Source organism: Nilaparvata lugens, chromosome 6 (assembly GCF_014356525.2).
Source record: "Nilaparvata lugens isolate BPH chromosome 6, ASM1435652v1, whole genome shotgun sequence".
Taxonomy (NCBI): Eukaryota; Metazoa; Arthropoda; class Insecta; order Hemiptera; family Delphacidae; genus Nilaparvata; species Nilaparvata lugens.
Genome location: NC_052509.1, coordinates 12,499,877 through 12,519,541, shown reverse-complemented (window position 1 = coordinate 12,519,541; position 19,665 = coordinate 12,499,877). Strand labels below are relative to the sequence as shown.

The 19,665-nt window shown below is 34.7% G+C and overlaps 2 protein-coding genes across 6 annotated transcripts in view; one reads left to right on the top strand and one right to left on the bottom strand.

Annotated features, from left to right (window-relative positions):
- Window positions 1–7,726, top strand: part of LOC111054654 (CXXC motif containing zinc binding protein) — a 30,733-nt gene extending 23,007 nt beyond the window's left edge. For both annotated transcript variants that reach the window (XM_039430127.1, XM_039430128.1), the window contains exons 2-4: window positions 3,035–3,257; window positions 5,797–5,906; window positions 7,364–7,726. In XM_039430127.1, the coding sequence (XP_039286061.1) occupies window positions 3,035–3,257; window positions 5,797–5,906; window positions 7,364–7,510 (480 nt within the window). In that variant the 3' untranslated portion in view covers window positions 7,511–7,726. The remainder of the gene's footprint in view (window positions 1–3,034; window positions 3,258–5,796; window positions 5,907–7,363) is intronic.
- A 3,686-nt stretch (window positions 7,727–11,412) lies between these two features.
- Window positions 11,413–19,665, bottom strand: part of LOC111054655 — a 66,917-nt gene continuing 58,664 nt past the window's right edge. For all 4 annotated transcript variants that reach the window (XM_039430121.1, XM_039430123.1, XM_039430124.1 and 1 more), the window contains 2 exons: window positions 18,127–18,261; window positions 11,413–15,942 (listed from right to left, as the gene is read on the bottom strand). In XM_039430121.1, the coding sequence (XP_039286055.1) occupies window positions 15,235–15,942; window positions 18,127–18,261 (843 nt within the window). In that variant the 3' untranslated portion in view covers window positions 11,413–15,234. The remainder of the gene's footprint in view (window positions 15,943–18,126; window positions 18,262–19,665) is intronic.

Here is a 19,665-nt window from a genome sequence, read left to right as displayed (position 1 = left end):
CCTTTGTTTAGCAATAATGTATTTATATGACACCATTTACTCACTTCATTTAAACCAGATTGTGCTTTAACTTGGAGGCTGTGTTTATTTTGGTCCTGTATTAAGTGGCTGATATCGTCTGCAAAAAGCCATACATTTCCTGTAGTAATATTCTCAGGTAAATCATTCACATGTAACAGAAACAAGATTGGCCCCAAGTTCGACCCCTGCGGAACCCCGGTGTTTATCGCTGTCGAAATAGTGGATTTATAAGTTCGAGTCATACCATCATGTCCTGAATGTCTTATACTGACAGTTTGCCTTCTATTTTCCAGGTAAGTGGTTATCCATTTCAGAGGTTTTCCTTTAATCCCCATTCTTGATAATTTATTCAAAAGGTTTTCATGAGATAGAAGATCAAAAGCCTTTGTCATGTCATAAAAGATACATATCTGTTCACCCACTTCGTCCAGATTTTCATATATTCGTATTAACAAGTCAAATATGGCATCCGTTGTATTTTTGTTTTTCTGGAATCCGAATTGTCTGTTATTTAGTAATTTCCTTTTCTCTAGATATGGAATGAGTCGTTTTAAGAAGGCAATTTCGAAGATCTTCGAGTAAACACTCTGTATTGACACTGGTCTAAAATTTTCAACTTTACTTTTATCACCAGTCTTATATATTGGAACCACTTTAGATGTTTTAATTGCACTTGGAAAGACGCCCTGCTCAAATGATTTATTCACAATACATGTCAATGGCTCCACTATAGTGTCTATACAGACACTCAACAAACTACAAGGCACCTCATCCACCCCCGCACTAGTCTTTGAACCAATTTGAACAATTATGTTTGCTATCTCATCCTTAGTCACCGGCCACAAAGCAAAATCATTCCCCTGCATCTCACTGTCAATTACACTCAATTTCTCTCCACCCCGACAAGTCAATTTTTCAATTTCAGATATGAAATAATTGTTAAACATATTAGCCACGATTGCCGGGTTTGTAATGAGTTCGTCACTTCTTTTTAAATCTATATTACAATTATTTACAGTTTCATCACATGTTAAATTTCTTATGATGGACCAGGAGACCTTGCTAACATTTTTAGCGCTATCAATCTTAAATTTATAGAACTTTCTTTTTGTTTCATTTAGTAGATTTAAGTATTTTTGTTTAGTGCTTCTGTAATTCTCTTTAGAGTTCAATGTTCTTTCATACCTAGCATGCCAGTACATGTCTTTCAATTGCTCCTGTGCTTCAAGAATTTCCTGTTTAACCCATTTAACATGTGAATTGTCTTTGTCTTTAAATATTAATTTTGGGAAGCAATTGTCAAAAGTCGATAGAAAAGTCGAGTAAAAGTGATTAAAACTATCTTCAACACTGTCATGGAAACCAACCTTCAAATCTTGAACTGCCAATAAATACTTGAATAGGTCCTGCTGTGGTCTTGTAAATCTCCTCTTCTCGGTTTTTTTCGTTACTCTGTATGTCGCTATATTAAGATTTAGAACAATAATGTCGTGATCAGAAAGAATTGGCGGCAATAACTCAATTGTGTAATACTGGTTTGGAATGTCTGTTATGAAATAATCAAGTTGGCTGTGACGTTCAGTTCTTGTATTTACTCTTGTATGATGTTTAAAAGTGATTTGAAGATTACGTGACATTAGTAAATCATTAAAAATTTCCTTGTTAAAATCATCCACCAAATTGTCAATATTTAAGTCACCGCATATCACAATTTGTAGATCGCAATAGTCATTTTTGATCATGTTGATGGTAATCTCCAACAGTTCTATAAAATGATTGAAGTTTGTCCGATGAGGTGGCCTATATATATTTAATAATATGAATTTGAACTTACTGCACTTCACGAGAGCAGCGCAACATTCAAATACTTCCTCAGTTGAGATCTCATTCAGTTTTGTTATAGGACTCAACTTTGTAATGCTGGAAACCGAGTTTAGTATTGCTACACCACCTCCGATTTTTTTCCTCCTGTGAAATTCAGCAGATACACTATAATGTTCAATTTTAAATTTCTTCATTTTCACTTCATTTAACCAGGTTTCCGCTATGCATACAATGTCACATCTCCCATCATGCAATATTGATTCTATCATTTCTATATTGTTAAATATGGATCGTGCATTCAAAAACATAATTTTCATATTAGATCTTTTTTGTGTATTGTTATTTTTATTTGTTTTGATATTTGCGTATTCAGTATGGCTTCCATGACGTTTCCCTGTATTTGCTTGCAAAACTTGATTTAGCTTGGGTGAGGCGTGATTGAGGCTATTTTTTCGTTTGGGTGTCCTTTCTTGTTTAACATGACCCCGAGTGCTCCTATCATGCTTTTTGTTAGTATCATTGATCCTTCCCAGTTTAGATGGACTCCGTCCCATTTCAGGTGGTCCGTTTGCGTCTGAAAAAACGCCCTATATAGTATCATCCTCAAGCTGTAGGATCGTCTGTTCACACACGCAAAAGTGTATAGTGAGGTCCCCGTTATAATGGCAGTGGAGAAAGATAGGAGAACAAAGTTGCCGAAACTCTGTCTTGTCAATGCCTTCTATAGACGGTAGCTGATACAGGTTTATTAATGTAATATAGCCTATTCATTCTCGTTTAAAATAATCAATTTTATCTTATTAAAGCAAGAAATTATATTTTCTCAATAATTTTTCATAATATAAGATAGAATATTTTGCTAATCAATTATTAATTCTACATTGTTAGAAGACGATCTGGCAACAGAGCCAAGCGAGAAAGAGATAGTGCTATCCGCTTTGTTGAATTATAGACAAGGATAACAATACCATTGCTAATCAAACACTACCATTATAACGTGGACCTTACTATAGAACTAATCTGGGCCTCAGCTATATGCCACCTGTAAGTCAATTGCTCAATATTTATTAACTTCTCAATTCAAAATTTACAATAAGAAAATTTATTTTTCCAATGCAGATGCCTACAGTCTGTTAACAATCTGTCAACCGTCCGTCCCTCTTGCGCTAACAGCCCGCTCTGTCTACAGGTGTTCTGTCTGAAGGTGAAGTGTACGTTCGAGGGTGTCGGCATACTGTCCGCAGACCCCACAGACTACGACTGGTGTCTGAAGGTGAAATGTTGTGGCTGTGGAGAGGAATCCCCCAACTGGCACACATTTGGAGTTGGAGACAGTCATGAGCTGAAGGGAGGTCGTGGAAGTGCCAACTTTGTCTACAAATGCAAATTTTGCTCAAGAGAGAATTCTTTAGGTGAGTTATTACATTACATTCCTTAATCACAACATCAAATTAATGATTGAGTTTATTTGGAATCTTAACTCATATAGCCTATTCAACTATCTACACTCCTATTTTTTGGGCTACTTATTATTAAAACCCAAAAATTATCAAGTATCCTTAATTTTATTGCAACACTAAGGCCCGATTGCACAAAAGCCGGTTAAATTTTAATCTTTATAAATCCCATGAGAACCAATCAGAGAAGCCGTCTTTTCAAAAAGGCCTTCTCTGATTGGTTCTCGTGAAATTAATCACTGGTAAAATTTAACAGGCTTTTGTGCAACCGGCACTTTAAGTTGAAGTAATTGAATCAAATCATGCTTGCATAATAATATGACATGTGTGGAAACTGTAGCATCAACGATACAACTTTTTGACAGCTTGCGGAATTTTTACGTCTCTCTTCGCCTTTCATTCAATACTTTAACAATCCATTCTTGACATGTGTCATGTCACAAACTTGTCTACAACAATCAACAGTCCAAGTTTCTTGTCATTAAAACTAGGGAATCATAATTTTTAATCTAAATACTCTAGTTAGTTTGATTGTTTCAAGTGTAAATTTACATTTGAGAATTCACCCTTGAAGAGTTGAAACTAGTAATGTTGCAATAAAATAATGGATACTTGATCATTTTGTATTTTGTTTTTATTCATTCTATCTCTCTATTCATTCACTGTATTCCTTACTAAGGCCCATATGCACCACCTCGGCTTAAACGGAGATAAATAAATAAATAAATGTTTTATTGTAGCAGCAAAAGAGAACATCAAATGCATTACAACGTCAAATGGTAACAAAAGTAGAAACATAAAAAATAAATAGAACTATCAACAAAAAACATTAAACATACAAGCAACAGAGTCTCACTACTAACTAATAAGAAAATCCAAATAGCAATCAATAACAGTCTCAATACATCAAACACATTACAGGAGGTAACTACAGTACATTTATGATGAATTGTCATGGAAAATATTCATAGAACACACACTTTCATAATACTCTTCCAATGTATAGAACGCATTCTTTAATAGGAATCTTTTGATAATTTTTGAAAATACATTCAATGGCAAACTCTGCATCCTCTCAGGTAAAGCATTGAAAAGCTTAATAGCTATGTAGTAAAAGTTTTTTTGTGACCTAGAGTAATTGCAAAAATTTATAGCAAGATTGTTCTTCCCCCTGGTATTATATTTATGACACACACCCTGTTGAACATATGAGCTATGGTTTTCCTTAACATAAACTAAACATTGATAAATATATAATGAGGGAAGTGTCATAATACAAATGGATTTGAAACTCTCTCTACAGTGACCTCTGTAAGGAAGACCACAAATCAATCTTACAGCTTTCTTCTGAAATCAGCTGCTAGTTCCTACCGGGAATAAAACAAATTATAATAAATGTGTCCTTACATTCATGTAATCGTAGATTCCTCCTCGTCAGTTTATTTTAATGTTAACTCGTATATTCAACCATGTGTCTCTATTCATTGCTTATTTTAAAGAAGACTGAACAGTTAGTATTATATCAGATATACCGGTATCAGTTATCCTCTATAGAAGGCTGTGACAAGGCAGAGATTCGGCAACACTGTTCTCCGACACTTCTCCACTACCACTAAAACGGACCTAACTCTAGCCAGCTAAAGCTGCGTACACATATACGCTCTTCCAACCCGCACCGAGCACGCTCCTCCCTCGTACCGCCCTCGTTCCTCCATCGAACCACAGTCGCGCCGCCCACGCACCCATCATGAACGTTACGGAAGATGTTAGATCTTCTCGCGTTCCCCGGTCGAACCACTGTTGCTCCCCGGTCGATCATCAATCGCTCTGCTGGAGTGACGTTCGGTTGCGGAGCAGAGCGAAAGTCTGTACGCACCTTAAGCCAGACTTGTGATATACTATCTATTCCTTAGTTGAACGCCCAGACTCATCATAATTATTATGAATAATTGGATAAAAATTGTCTATAAATTTTTTACCTAAATTCAAGATTATAACTATTAAAGTGACTCGATATAATACAGTAATTATTATTTTAGCGTATGGCAGATACACAACAAATATATAATGTAGCTAATGAGTCTCGAATGCCTAGATATACACTGTATATTTCCAAACTATTTGAGATGTTGTGTAGTTTTTGGTCAAGAGAACATAAGTTTGTCTGACCGCAATCATTTGCTAGTCCATTTTGCGTTACCCAATGTGAACCTTGGAGGCGAACTACCGTTACACATAATTAATGTGAACATTTTATTGCTGGAACAATTTTGAGGTTAAAAAGTAGGTTGAAAAGAGTGTTGAAACTCAATTTTCAATTTTCACAGAAAAAAACATTTTCAAAATCCTCAACATTACAAAATTGCTTCAAATAGTAATTTATCAAATAAAAACAATCCACATATAGAATTCTGTTTGAAATTTGCAACCAAAAAACGTTAATATAATATTGATATCTTATGACCCAATTAATTGCAATTTTTTCTTTTTGCAGACATAGTGAAAGACAGTCTGAAGAAAATTGAAGCGAGTCAAGGAGAAAAATTTGTGCCTTTAGTGAAGTTTGATTGTAGAGGATTGGAGCCGATATTTTTCTTGCCAAAAGTGAGGAGTTTATTCAAATTTTATTTATTCAAATTTCAATTAAAATGTACTCCAAAATTACAGAAATCTATCCTTCACTCATTTGCTTCTTTTATAGTGAGGTGTACGTTCTATTGGCAGTATTTGATTAACATTGGTGGCTATCCTTGTCTATCATTCTACAAAGCATATAGCACTATCCTTATCAATGTATAAATATATTTAATTATCAAAATATTCAAAAATTTATAAATAAAACATTGGAAAATATATGGTCTTGACAGATAAAATATGATTGATTATTTTAAACAGTTTATAAGAAAATATTATTTCAATGCTGTAAGAATGAACATATTTAATATTACACCAGATATACCAGTATCAGCTCTCCTCTACAGAAGGCAGTGAATCGGCAACTCTGTTCTCTTATCCTTCTCCACTGTCATTATAACGTGGACCTCACCATACAACGATTTCTATCGAAATCAAACATTTAGCCTAGTTTCAATCATTTTTTGCAAGAGAACATTTTTTGGTGTGGAAAATTATTGTGGACATAAATGACCTTGTTTTCAATGAAGTCAAAACTATGTCAGTCTTATGATCGTTTTTATTCAACACGACTTGAGTCGAAACCACATCAGGCGTTTTTCAGACGAGTCGGCAGAGCAGGAAGCTCTCTGATTGGCTGATTGGGTTGGCGTTCGGGGATCAGCTGATAATCAGCCGTTCGGAAAGGTTCCTGCCATGCTGATTCGTCTGAAGAAATGCCTGATGTGGTCTCGCTCTTATTCTAGTAAATCAACGAAAATGAGAGTGTGTGTTTCATTCTGTATCTTTTAATTTTGTATTTTGGATCTATTGAATGAGTATGTTTGTTTGGAATTAAGTTTGTTTTTCGGTAATTCTCGAAATTATATTTTTAATATGTGAATATTTCCTATTTTAGTTATAATAATGTGAAATATTTCTTCTATGTTTAGTTTTGATGCATCTAAATTTGAAATCTACTTGGTAAAAATACTTGAGGACTGAAAAGTTTGTGAATTGAAGAACTACAAGACTTGATGTTGAATGAACATGACTAAGAAATTGTCAAAAACCACAGATTTATTGATACTTAGAAAAACCGGTTTCGGTTATTACACCATTGTCAATCTCTGATAAACATCATGTAATAACCGAAACCGGTCTTTCTAAGTATCAATAAATCTGGGGTTTTTGACAATTTCTTAGTCTTTTTCATTCATTATGAATAATTACCACAATATCAACTTCTCAACTACACAAAAAGTACAAGACTTAACCTATTTCGGGGTATGTGTTATCTAAATTTGGGAGAGGAATAGCACAAGGTTACCTTAGTTTTCCTCTCCCTATCATTTTGATAATGTACTTATTCTATAAATGGATAAAGAATAAAGTAGAAAAAACTAGAGTATTTTTAATATTTTTCATGAATATTTATTAAATTTCAGGGTCCCTGGCAAGCTGAATCGGTGACAAGTGGCTCTAAATTTGGTGACATCGATTTAAGTGACAATGATTGGGCCGATTATGACACTAAGGAGCAGGAGACTGTTGGCATCTACGATTTCACCTCTCAATTCGAAAGAGTCAAATAACACTACGTACAACCATAGGGAAAAGCTATATCATAAGCTATGTCCTCTCCATGGTACAACACTCTTTGTAAATAAATAGCTAATTCAAATTAAATAAAATCAAATCAAATTTATTCACTCGAAATTCATACAAAATATTAACAAAAGTATAACACGACAAGTTACAAGTGAACAAGATACTACTCAGAAAAAGTACAGTATGTTACTGGTGTTGAATTCGACTTGTGTTTTATTTATTCGAAACAATATCTATCGTATTCATTAATATTAAACAGTTTTAGTCTCATTGACGGCTTAAATGATATATTCAGGCTATAGTGAGGTTCACCTTAAGCCAATCACACTCACACATCGATTTTTGGACGTACGATTTTTTTTCCGTCCTTATATAAACTCTACCAGATTAAATGGATCTTGACAAACATCATCCGTTTAACCTTCCGGCAGTCGCGCTGTTGTTAAAAGTACAACAGTGTCAGTTTTTTTGCTGCACAAAACTTTTGAATGGGGTGGTGTCAGTGAATGAGTCACCTATGCATTCCAAAACTTTCCCCCATCACTCCACGAGTTGCAGTATCAACCGAGCAATGGTTCAGTCTTTAGACCTTGCGCCGCAGTGCAGGATGGTTTCTCACAGCTTGGCGTTGTTGTCATTTGAGATGGGTGTCTGGCTTGGAAGTGTTTCGACCGCATTGCAGGATGACTATTAACGGTTGCCGGAAGATCAACAGCTGGGTCTTTTTCGTTATTTTTCGTGATAGAGAAATTCTGATTGCAGATTCGTTCTCAGCGACCCCAAGCTTAGCCTAAGGCTCAGAATGTCAACAATGTTTTTAAATAATTAAAAATCATCATGAAAAGTCATTAATATGGTAGTACATCACGTTTCTGGAAACTTTTTACTGGTGACTGGAGTTATTATTGATTATAGGTAGCACAAAAATCAAAATAATCGTGAGAAAGAAAACTGCTGATGAACGCGAATGAGACCGTCACTCCATTGTTCTATTGTCTCGGCTGCTTGGCTGAGCCTGGCTGGAGGGATCAAATAACCGACTGGTTTGATCTTTCGTCTGTCCGCTAGCCGGAACTACGCCGACCATTGCTGGGTGGAAGATGTTACTGCGGCCGCTCGCATTCCCACCAATGCTGCTATTATTTGCTGTCTCAGCGCCTAGTCCGATTCAGCCAAGCATCCAGCTTGCACTGCGGAGCTAGGTTAGGTGCCATTTAGTCGCCACAGTGCATAAGATAGGGAAAGACTGTATACGGGCACTAAACGAACCAATAACACAGAATTAATGGCTTTGCTTGGTGTACCTTATTGGGCTATGAAATGGTAATCATCAAAATGTTCATAGGCGTAAAATAATCCAAGAAGATGGAAAAAGTAATTATACAATTTATTAATATTTTGACAGTAAACAGAGTACATAACACTTGGAAAATTGGATGTTGTACAAAATACAACACGCGACTGCTCGTGTCGCGAACTGACTACCGGAAGGTTAATCTAATAGATTTTGTAAGGACAGCTAAAAATCGTACGTCCAAAAATTGATGTGTGTGTAACTGGCTTTATAATAGCAGCGGAGAAAAATAGAAGTGCATTGCCAATTCTCTGCCTTGCTACTGCCTTCTATAGAGGGTACCTGATACCGGTAGCCTTTATCCGGAATTATAATCATTTGAAGATAAATGATATTCCTGATCTATGAGTGGAGGGAAGATTTAATGTTACAGTGAATAACTCACCCTGTATTATAGCGAATCGTCTCATATTATAGCACAACACTTGTTAGGATAACCTCTATCCATAGCCCGAATATCAACCAAATCTAGGAGATTTGCATTTTTCATGAAATCCATGAAATATCCATCATGGATTTTTGCAAATATTAAAATAGCTCAAACTCTCAGGAATGATAGTACTTGACGAGAGGAACAATAATATGTCATCACATTGGCCAAATTCACTCCTATTCTCGAGTTATAAGCATTTGAAGATGAGTGATTTATCTGATCTGAGAGTAGAGGTAAGATTTTATGTTTCAGTGAATAACTCACCCTGTATTGTAGCGAAACGTCTCATATTATAGCACAACACTTGTTAGGTCAACCTCTATCCATAGCCCGGATATCAAACAAATCTGGGAGATTTGCATTTTTCATGAACCATGGTGTTTCACATTTTTTTGTGAAAAATAAAAATCGCTCAAACTTCGTGACCTTATGTTCTTTTATGCGAGAAACACGAATCTGGAATCCGATTTGCAAAATTCCTTACCGTTCAGGAGATATGACCATTTGAAAATTTGTAAATTTCATGTTTGTAGCTTCATAACTCACCCTGTATAGTCGCCAGGGGTGCCAAATTTGGCACCGACATTTCTCAGGTAGAGCTTGATCTATGATGCAAATTTCAGCCAAATCTGAGATACTTTTTGTTTCAGTGTGTTTCACGATTTTGAACTTATGGTTTTTGATGCGAAAAACACGAATCTGAAATCCGACTTGCAAAATTCCTTACCGTTCAGGAGATATGACCATTTGAAAATTTCATGTTTGAAGCTGCATAACTCAGTCTGTATAGTAGCTGTGGGTGCCAAATTTGGCTCCGAAATTTCTCAGGTAGAGCTTGATCTATGGTGCCAAATCTGAGATACTTTTTTCTTACCGGTACTACTGTTTCAAAACGCACGATGGTTGTTAGTCCATGGTGTTTCTCAATTTTTTGTGAAAAATAAAAATCGTTCAAACTTCCTGACCTTATGCTCTTTGATGCGAGAAACACGAATATGGAATCCGATTTGCAAAATTCCTTACTGTTCATTGAATATGGTCGTTTGAAAATGTCCAAATTCTATATATGGAGCTGCATAACTTACTCAGTAGCTGGAGGTGCCAAATTTGGCTCCGACATTTCTCATGTAGAGCTTCATCTATGGTACAAATTTCAGTCAAATCCGAGATACTTTTTGTTTCAGTGTGTTTCACGATGGTTAGTCCATGATTTTTATCAATTTTTTGTGAAAAATAAAAAATCGCTTAAACTCCGTGAACTTATGGTTTTTGATGCGAGAAACACGAATCTGAAATCCGATTTGCAAAATTCCTTACCGTTCAGGAGATATGACCATTTGAAAATTTCATGTTTGGAGCTGTATAACTCAGTCTGTATAGTAGCTGTGGGTGCCAAATTTGGCTCCGACATTTCTCAGGTCAAGCTTTATCTATAGTACAAATTTCAGTCAAAAATCTGAGATACTTTTTTTTCAGTGTATTTTACGATCCATGGATTCCATCATCTTTTGTGAAAAATAAAAATCACTCAAACTTCGTGATCTTATGGTATTTGATGCGAGAAACACGAATCTGGAATCGTATTTGCAAAATTCCTTACCGTTCAGGAGATAAGACCATTTGAAAATTTTATGTTTTACTGTTTCAAAGCGCATACGCTTCATGGATTTTTTGCAAAAATGGTCAGTAATTAAAATCGCTCACCCTCTCAGGAATAATAGTACTTGACGAGAGGAACAATAATATGTCACTATACATTGGCGAAATTCACTGCAATTCTTGAGTTATAAGCATTTGAAGATGAGTGATTTTTCTGATCTGTGAGTAGAGGTAAGATTTTATGATTCAGTGAATAACTCACTCTGTATTGTAGCGAAACGTCTCATTTAAATTGAATTCAGCTACCGTAAAATGACATTAGATTTGTTCATTTGTTATTGGAGAATTGATCATTTTTAATGATGTCATTATACAGCGGTTAAATTTTATCCAACTTTCATGCGAACGACTGAAAGAGTCTTGAAGGATTAAGGTACCGGTAGGTATCATGATACTATGTTGAAGATCTTGATTTGTGGTTATAAATAAAACATATCTCATAAATTTATTACAAAATTGTGTATTTCTTTCATAAACTTCAAGTACATTTATAAATACAATAATCAACTTCATTCAAATACATTCAGTGCAGCTCTTACAACTATCAACATACAGTAAAAACTAGCAGACTATTACAAAATAATAACAAAACTAATAGAAAAAAATATACAACTTTACAAGCATAAACAGTATCCTAAAACAATACTAGAAAATTCTAACAAAATTCATATCAATAATACTAATACTGTATAAATTATAGTTTACCGAACCTTAAATCATAGAGAAAAATAGCTCAAGAACATATCCCATGGTATAGGTTGTGTATGTTCCAAATTTCAAGCCGACTTTTTGTTGAATCAAGCTGATTACTGTCGACTACTGTGTATTTTTACTGTATTGTTGGGGTGAGAGTGTAAGAACGGCACAATATGAGAGACTATCAGCGTCGCATAGCTTCACAAAATACAACTACTAGGACTATCGGCTTGAGTTAACAGTGAAAATTGAAACCTAAACGCTCTGTACCATGGAATATCTTCTTATGCTATCTTTTATCTATGCTTAAATTCATATCTTCTCACACATCATTTGAATCATCCTTCTCACAAGATATACTAAATAATTTTATGCAGCTAAAATTTATCAGCTATAAAAATTAATTATTTAATATTTATCAGCTATAAAATCTACCAGTTCAATAAAATACTGTCTATAAAAATACAGTGGTTGCTTTCCTTATTAAATAAGATACAAGATTATCACTAAAACACCTACTTTCCTATACATTTCTGCCTTTCTGGGTGGAACCAGGATATCAACACCATTAATTGTTATGGAAGTGTTCACACGTGAGCAGTCTGTTCATGTATGAACACTCCCGTAAAAAATAATAGTATTGTTTCCTGCTTAGCAGGACAGAATTTTTTTGGAAAGCAGGAAATATATCAAAATTGAGTGCAAAACCTTATAAATTGACATTTAATTGATTTAAGTACATTGATATCACTTTTTAATTGCTTTAGATTGTCAGGTTTTATTGTGTAAAGGCATTAAATTTATAGAGTTTACATTATAAATAGTATTAGCTTACTTGTATAGAAGTGAATAAGGTATTGCCAATGTTGACTTTATTCATATTTGTATCACTTCAAGACTTAGATTTAATTAAGGAGGCTGAGAAGCGTGAGAATATTAATTTAAATTTTACTATAACCATAAATTTGTGTTGAATTTAAGGTTAAACATCAGTTTTAAACATTACTTGCTGTAAAATAAGAATAAATTGGTACCTATTCAACCTTAGGTTAAATTTTCAAGACTTTTGCTTATTTTTTAAATTGTTAAAAAAACAAAACAGTTATTATGAAAATCAAAAAGTTTTAGGGTACAAAATATAACTTCTTCAAACTAACATTCATAGAATATTGTAGTGATTATCTAAGGCCCGTATGCAGATACTAGTCTTAAACGGAGAAATGTTAACTGTTCGTTTAAACCCCGTATGAAACACATTATGATAAATGCAACCATATCTACAAGTAAACGTGGTTTAGCGTTAAACGTAGTGTTAGCATATGGCCCTAGTTTATTAATAAAAGATCAGAAAAAATATAAGATACAATATTGCTTCAGTTATGGTACAGCAAATAAAAATTTATTCTTATAAATAACTAGTATAAAGTGCTTATAATATTGATATTATTCTTAAAAATAACATGTTCTTAACAATTGTCATGTTTTATTGTGTAAAGGCATTAAATTTATACAGTTTATATTATAAAAAGTATTAGCTTACTTGTATAGAAGTGAATAAGGTATTGTCAATGTTGACTTTACTTAGATCTATATATCGTTTTAGACTAAAAACATGACACATTATTTAAATTGAAGAACTTTGTTCATTCAGTATCACAAAACAGTTCAGTGTATAGTCAAGTAGAAAATATTGTTTGAAACTGAAACATATTCTATGGTGAGGTCCACGTTATAATGACAATGGAGAAGATAGAAGACCAGCGATGCCGACTCTCCGCCTTCTATAGAGGGTAGCTGATACTGATATCTGATGTAATATGAACTGTTCATTCTTGTTTGAAATGATCAATTATATTTTATTCGTCAAGAAAATATATTTTTTAATGATTGAGTAATACATTTTCATAATTGAGATTGAATATTTTGTTAATTATATTTCTATATTGTTAAAATACGATCTGGCATTATTGAAAGCACTATCTGCTTTGTCGAATGATAGACAAGGATAGCAGCACCAATGTTTAATCAAGTACTGCCATTATAACGTGGACCTCACGATATAGTATTTATAAATATTATTGATTGATTTCATTCACGATCGTTACTGCTCGAGTTCAATATTAAAAAATGCATATTTATTTAATTGGTTTTGTACAAATAACACTAAAACATTTATCGAGGCAATCTTATAAAATAGGTACTAAAAACATTCTTAATTCAACATTTCTTATCACTATTTAATGTACATATAAGGCAGTTCAATTCACTTTAATTCCTTACATTTGTCACAATACTATGTAATAGCCTATAACACCCTAGAATTATCATCAATTTACCTTCCATTAACCCCTCTCACTCACTACTATTTGTAAAAATATTATTATAAATCTGATAGCGAGCTATAGCTACCACTGTGATACATTTGAGAGAATTGGGCCCAGTTGCACAACAGCCGGTTAAATTTTAACCGTGATTAATCCCACGAGAACCAATAATCAGAGAAGCCGTCTTTTCAAAAACTTCTTTGATTGGTTCTTGTGGAATTAATCACGGTTAAAATTTAACCAGCGTTTGGAATACATTCAAGAGAATAAGTCCGCATCAATGTCTAATTTTCTGATCAAAATTGAACAATTTTATTTGAAAAATTTATTCCTAAATCTAGCAAAATTTCTCATTGATACTTCAATAAATTTATTGAATAAATGCGTCCAATATCAATTGATAATATAGTTTGTCAGTTGCGTAAGACCTCAAGTTCTTTTTGTGAATGTAAAATTAAGACTGATATAAACCTTAAACATCAAAACTATTAAACCTTTCTATCTTGCATCACATTATCTTCAAATTAATTAGATCACTTGAAACCATGACAAGTTCTATAAGAACCTTTTTCGTTAATACGACTTCCCTTCTCAAAATCTAAAGTCTTACTGCTACTCTATGATAAATTCAATAGCAAGATCACTTGAACTCTTTAAAATCCTGAAAAACCTCGTAAACTTGTCTCTCAAATCTCCCAACAATTTTTAAAACATCTCCCTATCATTAATTGCATACTTTTAATCCTAAAAACCTCGTTATCTTGTACCCTAAACAATCCAACAATCACCCAAACATCGATTGAACAATTTAGATACTAAAAACCTCGTTAATTTGTCCTCAAAATCCTAAATATCTCGTTAATTCATCGCCTAAACCTTCCAACAACTTTTAAAACATCTCCAAATCATCAATTTCATACTTTTAATCCTAAAACCCTTGTTATCTTGTACCCTAACAATCCAACAATTTTTAAAACCTCTCTCAATCATCAATTGTATACTTTTAGTCCTAAAAACCTCGTTATCTTGTACCATAAACAATCCAACAACTTTCAAAACATTTCTCACATGTTAATTGAACACTTAAAATACTAAAAATCTTGTTAATATTTGTACCCTCAACAATCCAACAATTTTTAAAACCTCACCTAATGATCAATTGAACACTAGATACTAAAATCCTCGTCAATTCATCCCCTAAACCTTCCAACAATCATTATTTTCTAAAACCTCCCCCAATCATCAAGTCTTGTTACCCCCACTACCTCTCTCCACCTTCTTCGCCCAAGCTCGCCCCACCACGTCAGCCGTCTCCCCAATCAGCTGATCCAACAAATCAGCTGTCACCTTATTCTTCAGCAACAGCTCCTGCTTAGAAAAATCCGTCCATTCACACTCCTCTTCCTGCAATTCATTCACTAGAAACTTGTCAATCTTGTTATGTTTTTTCGACCACTGAACAATCAAATTTTCACGGTTAACTTGAGGCTCAAAGCCGTACAAAACTTTCACTCGACGTGACGTCACAGCTTTCAACTCGTCCAGACTCCTCGCAACGACACACCTCTGTTTGTAATCGATTTTCTCCCAAGGCAACAGACTCCTAGAATCTTCCTCCTCAAATTTGTACTTATTCTCAAACACTATCTGTTTAGTCAAATCAAAAAGGAACCTCTTATAAACCCCTTGGGAACTGTCCTCTCCAGCTATCAAGTTCTTTGGTGGAGTCAGGGTGTGTATGTCCTTACCCTGGGAATGTTGTGTATAGATATATTCGGTTAAATTGTTGACGATTTCCAGAATCTCGTGGCGTTCGGTTGGGATCTGATCGGCGGCCAGTTTTGCCCGCGCCTGTCCGGGCGGGGTGTACGGGGGAGGAGGTTTGTTGGGAATTTCCCTTAGGAAGTAGTAGGACGGGATCTGGTCTTGGACTTGTTGCAGTTGTTTGATCTGAAAAACAAAGAAAAATATTTTTAATAGAATATAAAATAAATCACTCGACTACGCCCACTCCAGAAGAATTAATAATGAAATTATTGTCAAATACAACAATAGTATCTTACGTGACAATGACGGGAAGGGGCCTTTTACAGGCGAGAATGATGGTTCTGAATTTCATTTCAGCACTGCAAAAGACATTCACGTCCAAGTAACGTAAACTATTTTTTGTCATAATAATGTAAAGAAGAATAATTGAGAAATAGAGAACATTACCATAGAGAAACAATAGCATAAGTAGATATCCCATGGTATAGGGCAGGGGTCTCCAACCTTTTTTATCCAAGGGCCACATTGTTAATTCTAGGGAGGCTTAGTGGGCCAAAAACAAGGATGTACGTGGAATTTGCTTGTTGAACCATTTGCTAATGTCTCGCAATGGTTGATCGCTGCTTCTTTACAGCTAATTCTACACTTATTAAGAAATGGAGTGGCTTGTAAGAGGAGAGTACTGTACAGTTGTCAAAAATGCGTATAAATATATATTTTAAAAGATCTGTTGCAATAACTCTCGGCGGGCCGGACAAATTCCATCCGCGGGCCGGATGTGGCCCGCGGGCCGTAGGTTGGAGAGCCCTGGTATAGGGCATTTATGTCGCAACTTCTACTGTTATCTCAAGCCGATTACTGTCGATTCTTGTCTATTTTTACTGTTTTGACCGGTAAGAATGTATGAACGGCATAATATGAGAGACTACCAGCGTCATAAAGCTTCACGGGAAAAAACTACGTGGACTATCGGCTTGAGATAACAGTAAAAGTTGCGACATAAACGCCCTATACCATGGGATATTTACTTATGCTATTGTTTCTCTATGACATTACCTACTTGTGCTGAAGTTACTACATGCATTCTATAAACATAACCTAGTTTATGAATTCCGAATTAGGAATTTTGTGGAAGTTGACAAAGCTTCCACCTGGAGCGCTGAAGATGGTTTTTTTGTAGCAGTTTTGCTGTTCCTATTTCGGAATTAGGAAACATATTCGACTGTAAAGAAAACATATATGGTTTCATTACAGTAGAGCAGTGGTTCTCAAACTTTTCACTTCGAGCCCATCTGCATAATTCAGCTGTAAGCCGGGCCCCCCTACATGTATAAGCGTATAACAAATTCTATAAAAACAATAATAATTTATTCAGGTGCTATAGCTACTATAGTACATAGTTGTTACTTTTGTTTCTCATAGCAATTAACAATAAAAAGAGCTTCAATGTGAAGGATGAGCTTGTTTTATCGCACAGAGTTTGTTGAAAAGAGGTGTCAGCTCTGATTACGCTACTCTAAGTTCCTGGGTCACATCCAGTCTTGATGTAAATTTTCTTTTCATGGCGGCTAGAGAAGAAAACCCAGTTTCACACGAATAAGTTGTCGCAAATAGAGTCAATATCTTCAATGCCTTTTGACTCAAAATTGGGTGTTCCTTTTGCAGACCAATCCAAAAGGATGTGAGCGAATATTCTTCAAACTTCATTTTAAGCGCAGTAGTCACCTTGGAGATCAATGAGGTTTTCATTTTCTATCATGTTGAGGGAGCACTCATTGATTGAGAATTTGAATGGGTTTTGAATCCATGCCAAACCATTCAAGTTCTCATAAAAATATTTTTAAGTAGAATTTTAAGAGTAGAATGATGGCTTATCGTAATTATTTCAGAAGTAAATTTAAATAATTTTCCAACAAAGCTTTGTGCCCCCCCATCTGAGAATTCATCGCGCCCCCCTTGGGGGTCGCGCCCCATACTTTGAGAACCACTGCAGTAGAGTATGCTGTAATGAGAATCATATGTTTATTTGCTCTGCAAACAGCTATTTACCGGCTTGATTTCATGCATGGTAAACAGCTGAGATTGAATGACAGAGACAAAAAGTCACAAACGGAATTCTTACAGTTTGAAATAAATGTCACCTTATAAATAATTCTTTGCTGATATCTAATATTTGAAGAACTCTACGGTGAGTTATCACTTTAAGTGAAAAGCATTGGTTGAATCGGAAAGATTGATGTTCACCTTGGAGCTCTTCAACCTTTTTTGAGTCGCTATCTTTGCGAAGGTGGAGGGTATCAGACAAGATAGCTGAGAGTGTTGAACCTTCAATTTTTAAAATAATGAAATAATAAATGTTATGGTTACCTCTTGCTCTATTTGTAGCCTCTGCAGCTGCAACTGCCTGGCTTCCTTGCAGGAGTGCTCCAGACCCATGTCTAGGTCTCCCCCTACACCCTCTGCCAGCCAGAATGCCTCACTGTCTCCTCCACTCACCTCCAACTAGAGAAAAAAGGAGAAAAGATGAGAATTAATGCAAATAATGAAAGATAATACTAAAACATAGAAAAAAATCCCTCCAGCTGGGCAAAAACAGACAAAAAATTAGTAAAAGTAATAGAAGCACAATGATAAATACAGCATTCAAAATGCAACATTCAAAAATTGGATTGAAATTGATGTGAAAATATTCCAGAAAGGGTATGATCACATTGGATAAGTATATTTGCAAGTGCACGCTTGGTCATGCATGACCAAAAAAATGAGTAAAAAAGAAAAAAATTATTAATATATCATTGAAAATGCACGAATGAAAAATTGGATTGAAATTGATGTGAAAATATTCCAGAAAAAATTCAGAATACGGCATTTGAGGGTATGATCACATTGGATACGTATGTTTGCAAGTGCAAGCTTGGACATGCATGTCCAAAGAATGAGTAAAAAAGAATAAAAATGATTAATACAGCATTGAAAATGCACGAATCAAAAATTGGATTGAAATTGATGAGAAAAATCCCAGAAAAAAATCAGAGTACGGCATTTAAGGGTATGATCATATTGGATATGTATATATTTGCAAGTGCACGCTTGGTCATGCATGACCAAAAAATGAGTAAGAAAGAATAAAAATGATTAATATAGCATTGAAAGTGCACAAATAAAAAATTGGATTCAAATTAATGTAAAACAATATTCAGAAAAAACCAGAGTACGGCATTCAAGGGTATGATCATATTGGATATCTATATTTGCAAGTGCACGCTTGGTCATGCATCACCAACAAAATCTGGAAAGATCTTACGCTGAAGGCGTACACTTGCTGGTTGCATACAGACGTGAGCGCCACAAACACGCGCAATTCACTTTTTATCAGCTGATTATATCTGTATTTGTATAGAAACAGTAAGGGCAGATAAATTAATAAGCATGATCAGCTGATGATAAGAGAAATACGCGTGTTCGAGGCGCTCGAGTCTGCACGTACCTTAAAGTATGTGAAGCTACAGAAAAGTCACAATGTTTCATTGGTTCTTTACAGATTTTGTTTTTCGGCTCATGCATGAAATTATGAAAAATGATTTTAAAATACAAAAATACACACACAAATGAAGAAGAGTTGAACAATATTAGAATGAACAAGAGTTGAAAAACCAACTGGCTAACCAATAAGAGCAGAAAAACCTCTATGATAGAGAATCTCTGAGAAAATATCAATAAAAATTATGAAAATTCCATTAAATTATAGATGTATTACGCCCTATTAGGCCTACATCTAAGTGAGAAGTTATTGGAAATTCAATAGATGAGAATATAATATAATTTGTTTTGTAGGATGCTTCAGACCAAAATTTGTTTACTTTCAACATTTTCAATCTATAAAACTGATGACTCATGAAATTGAAA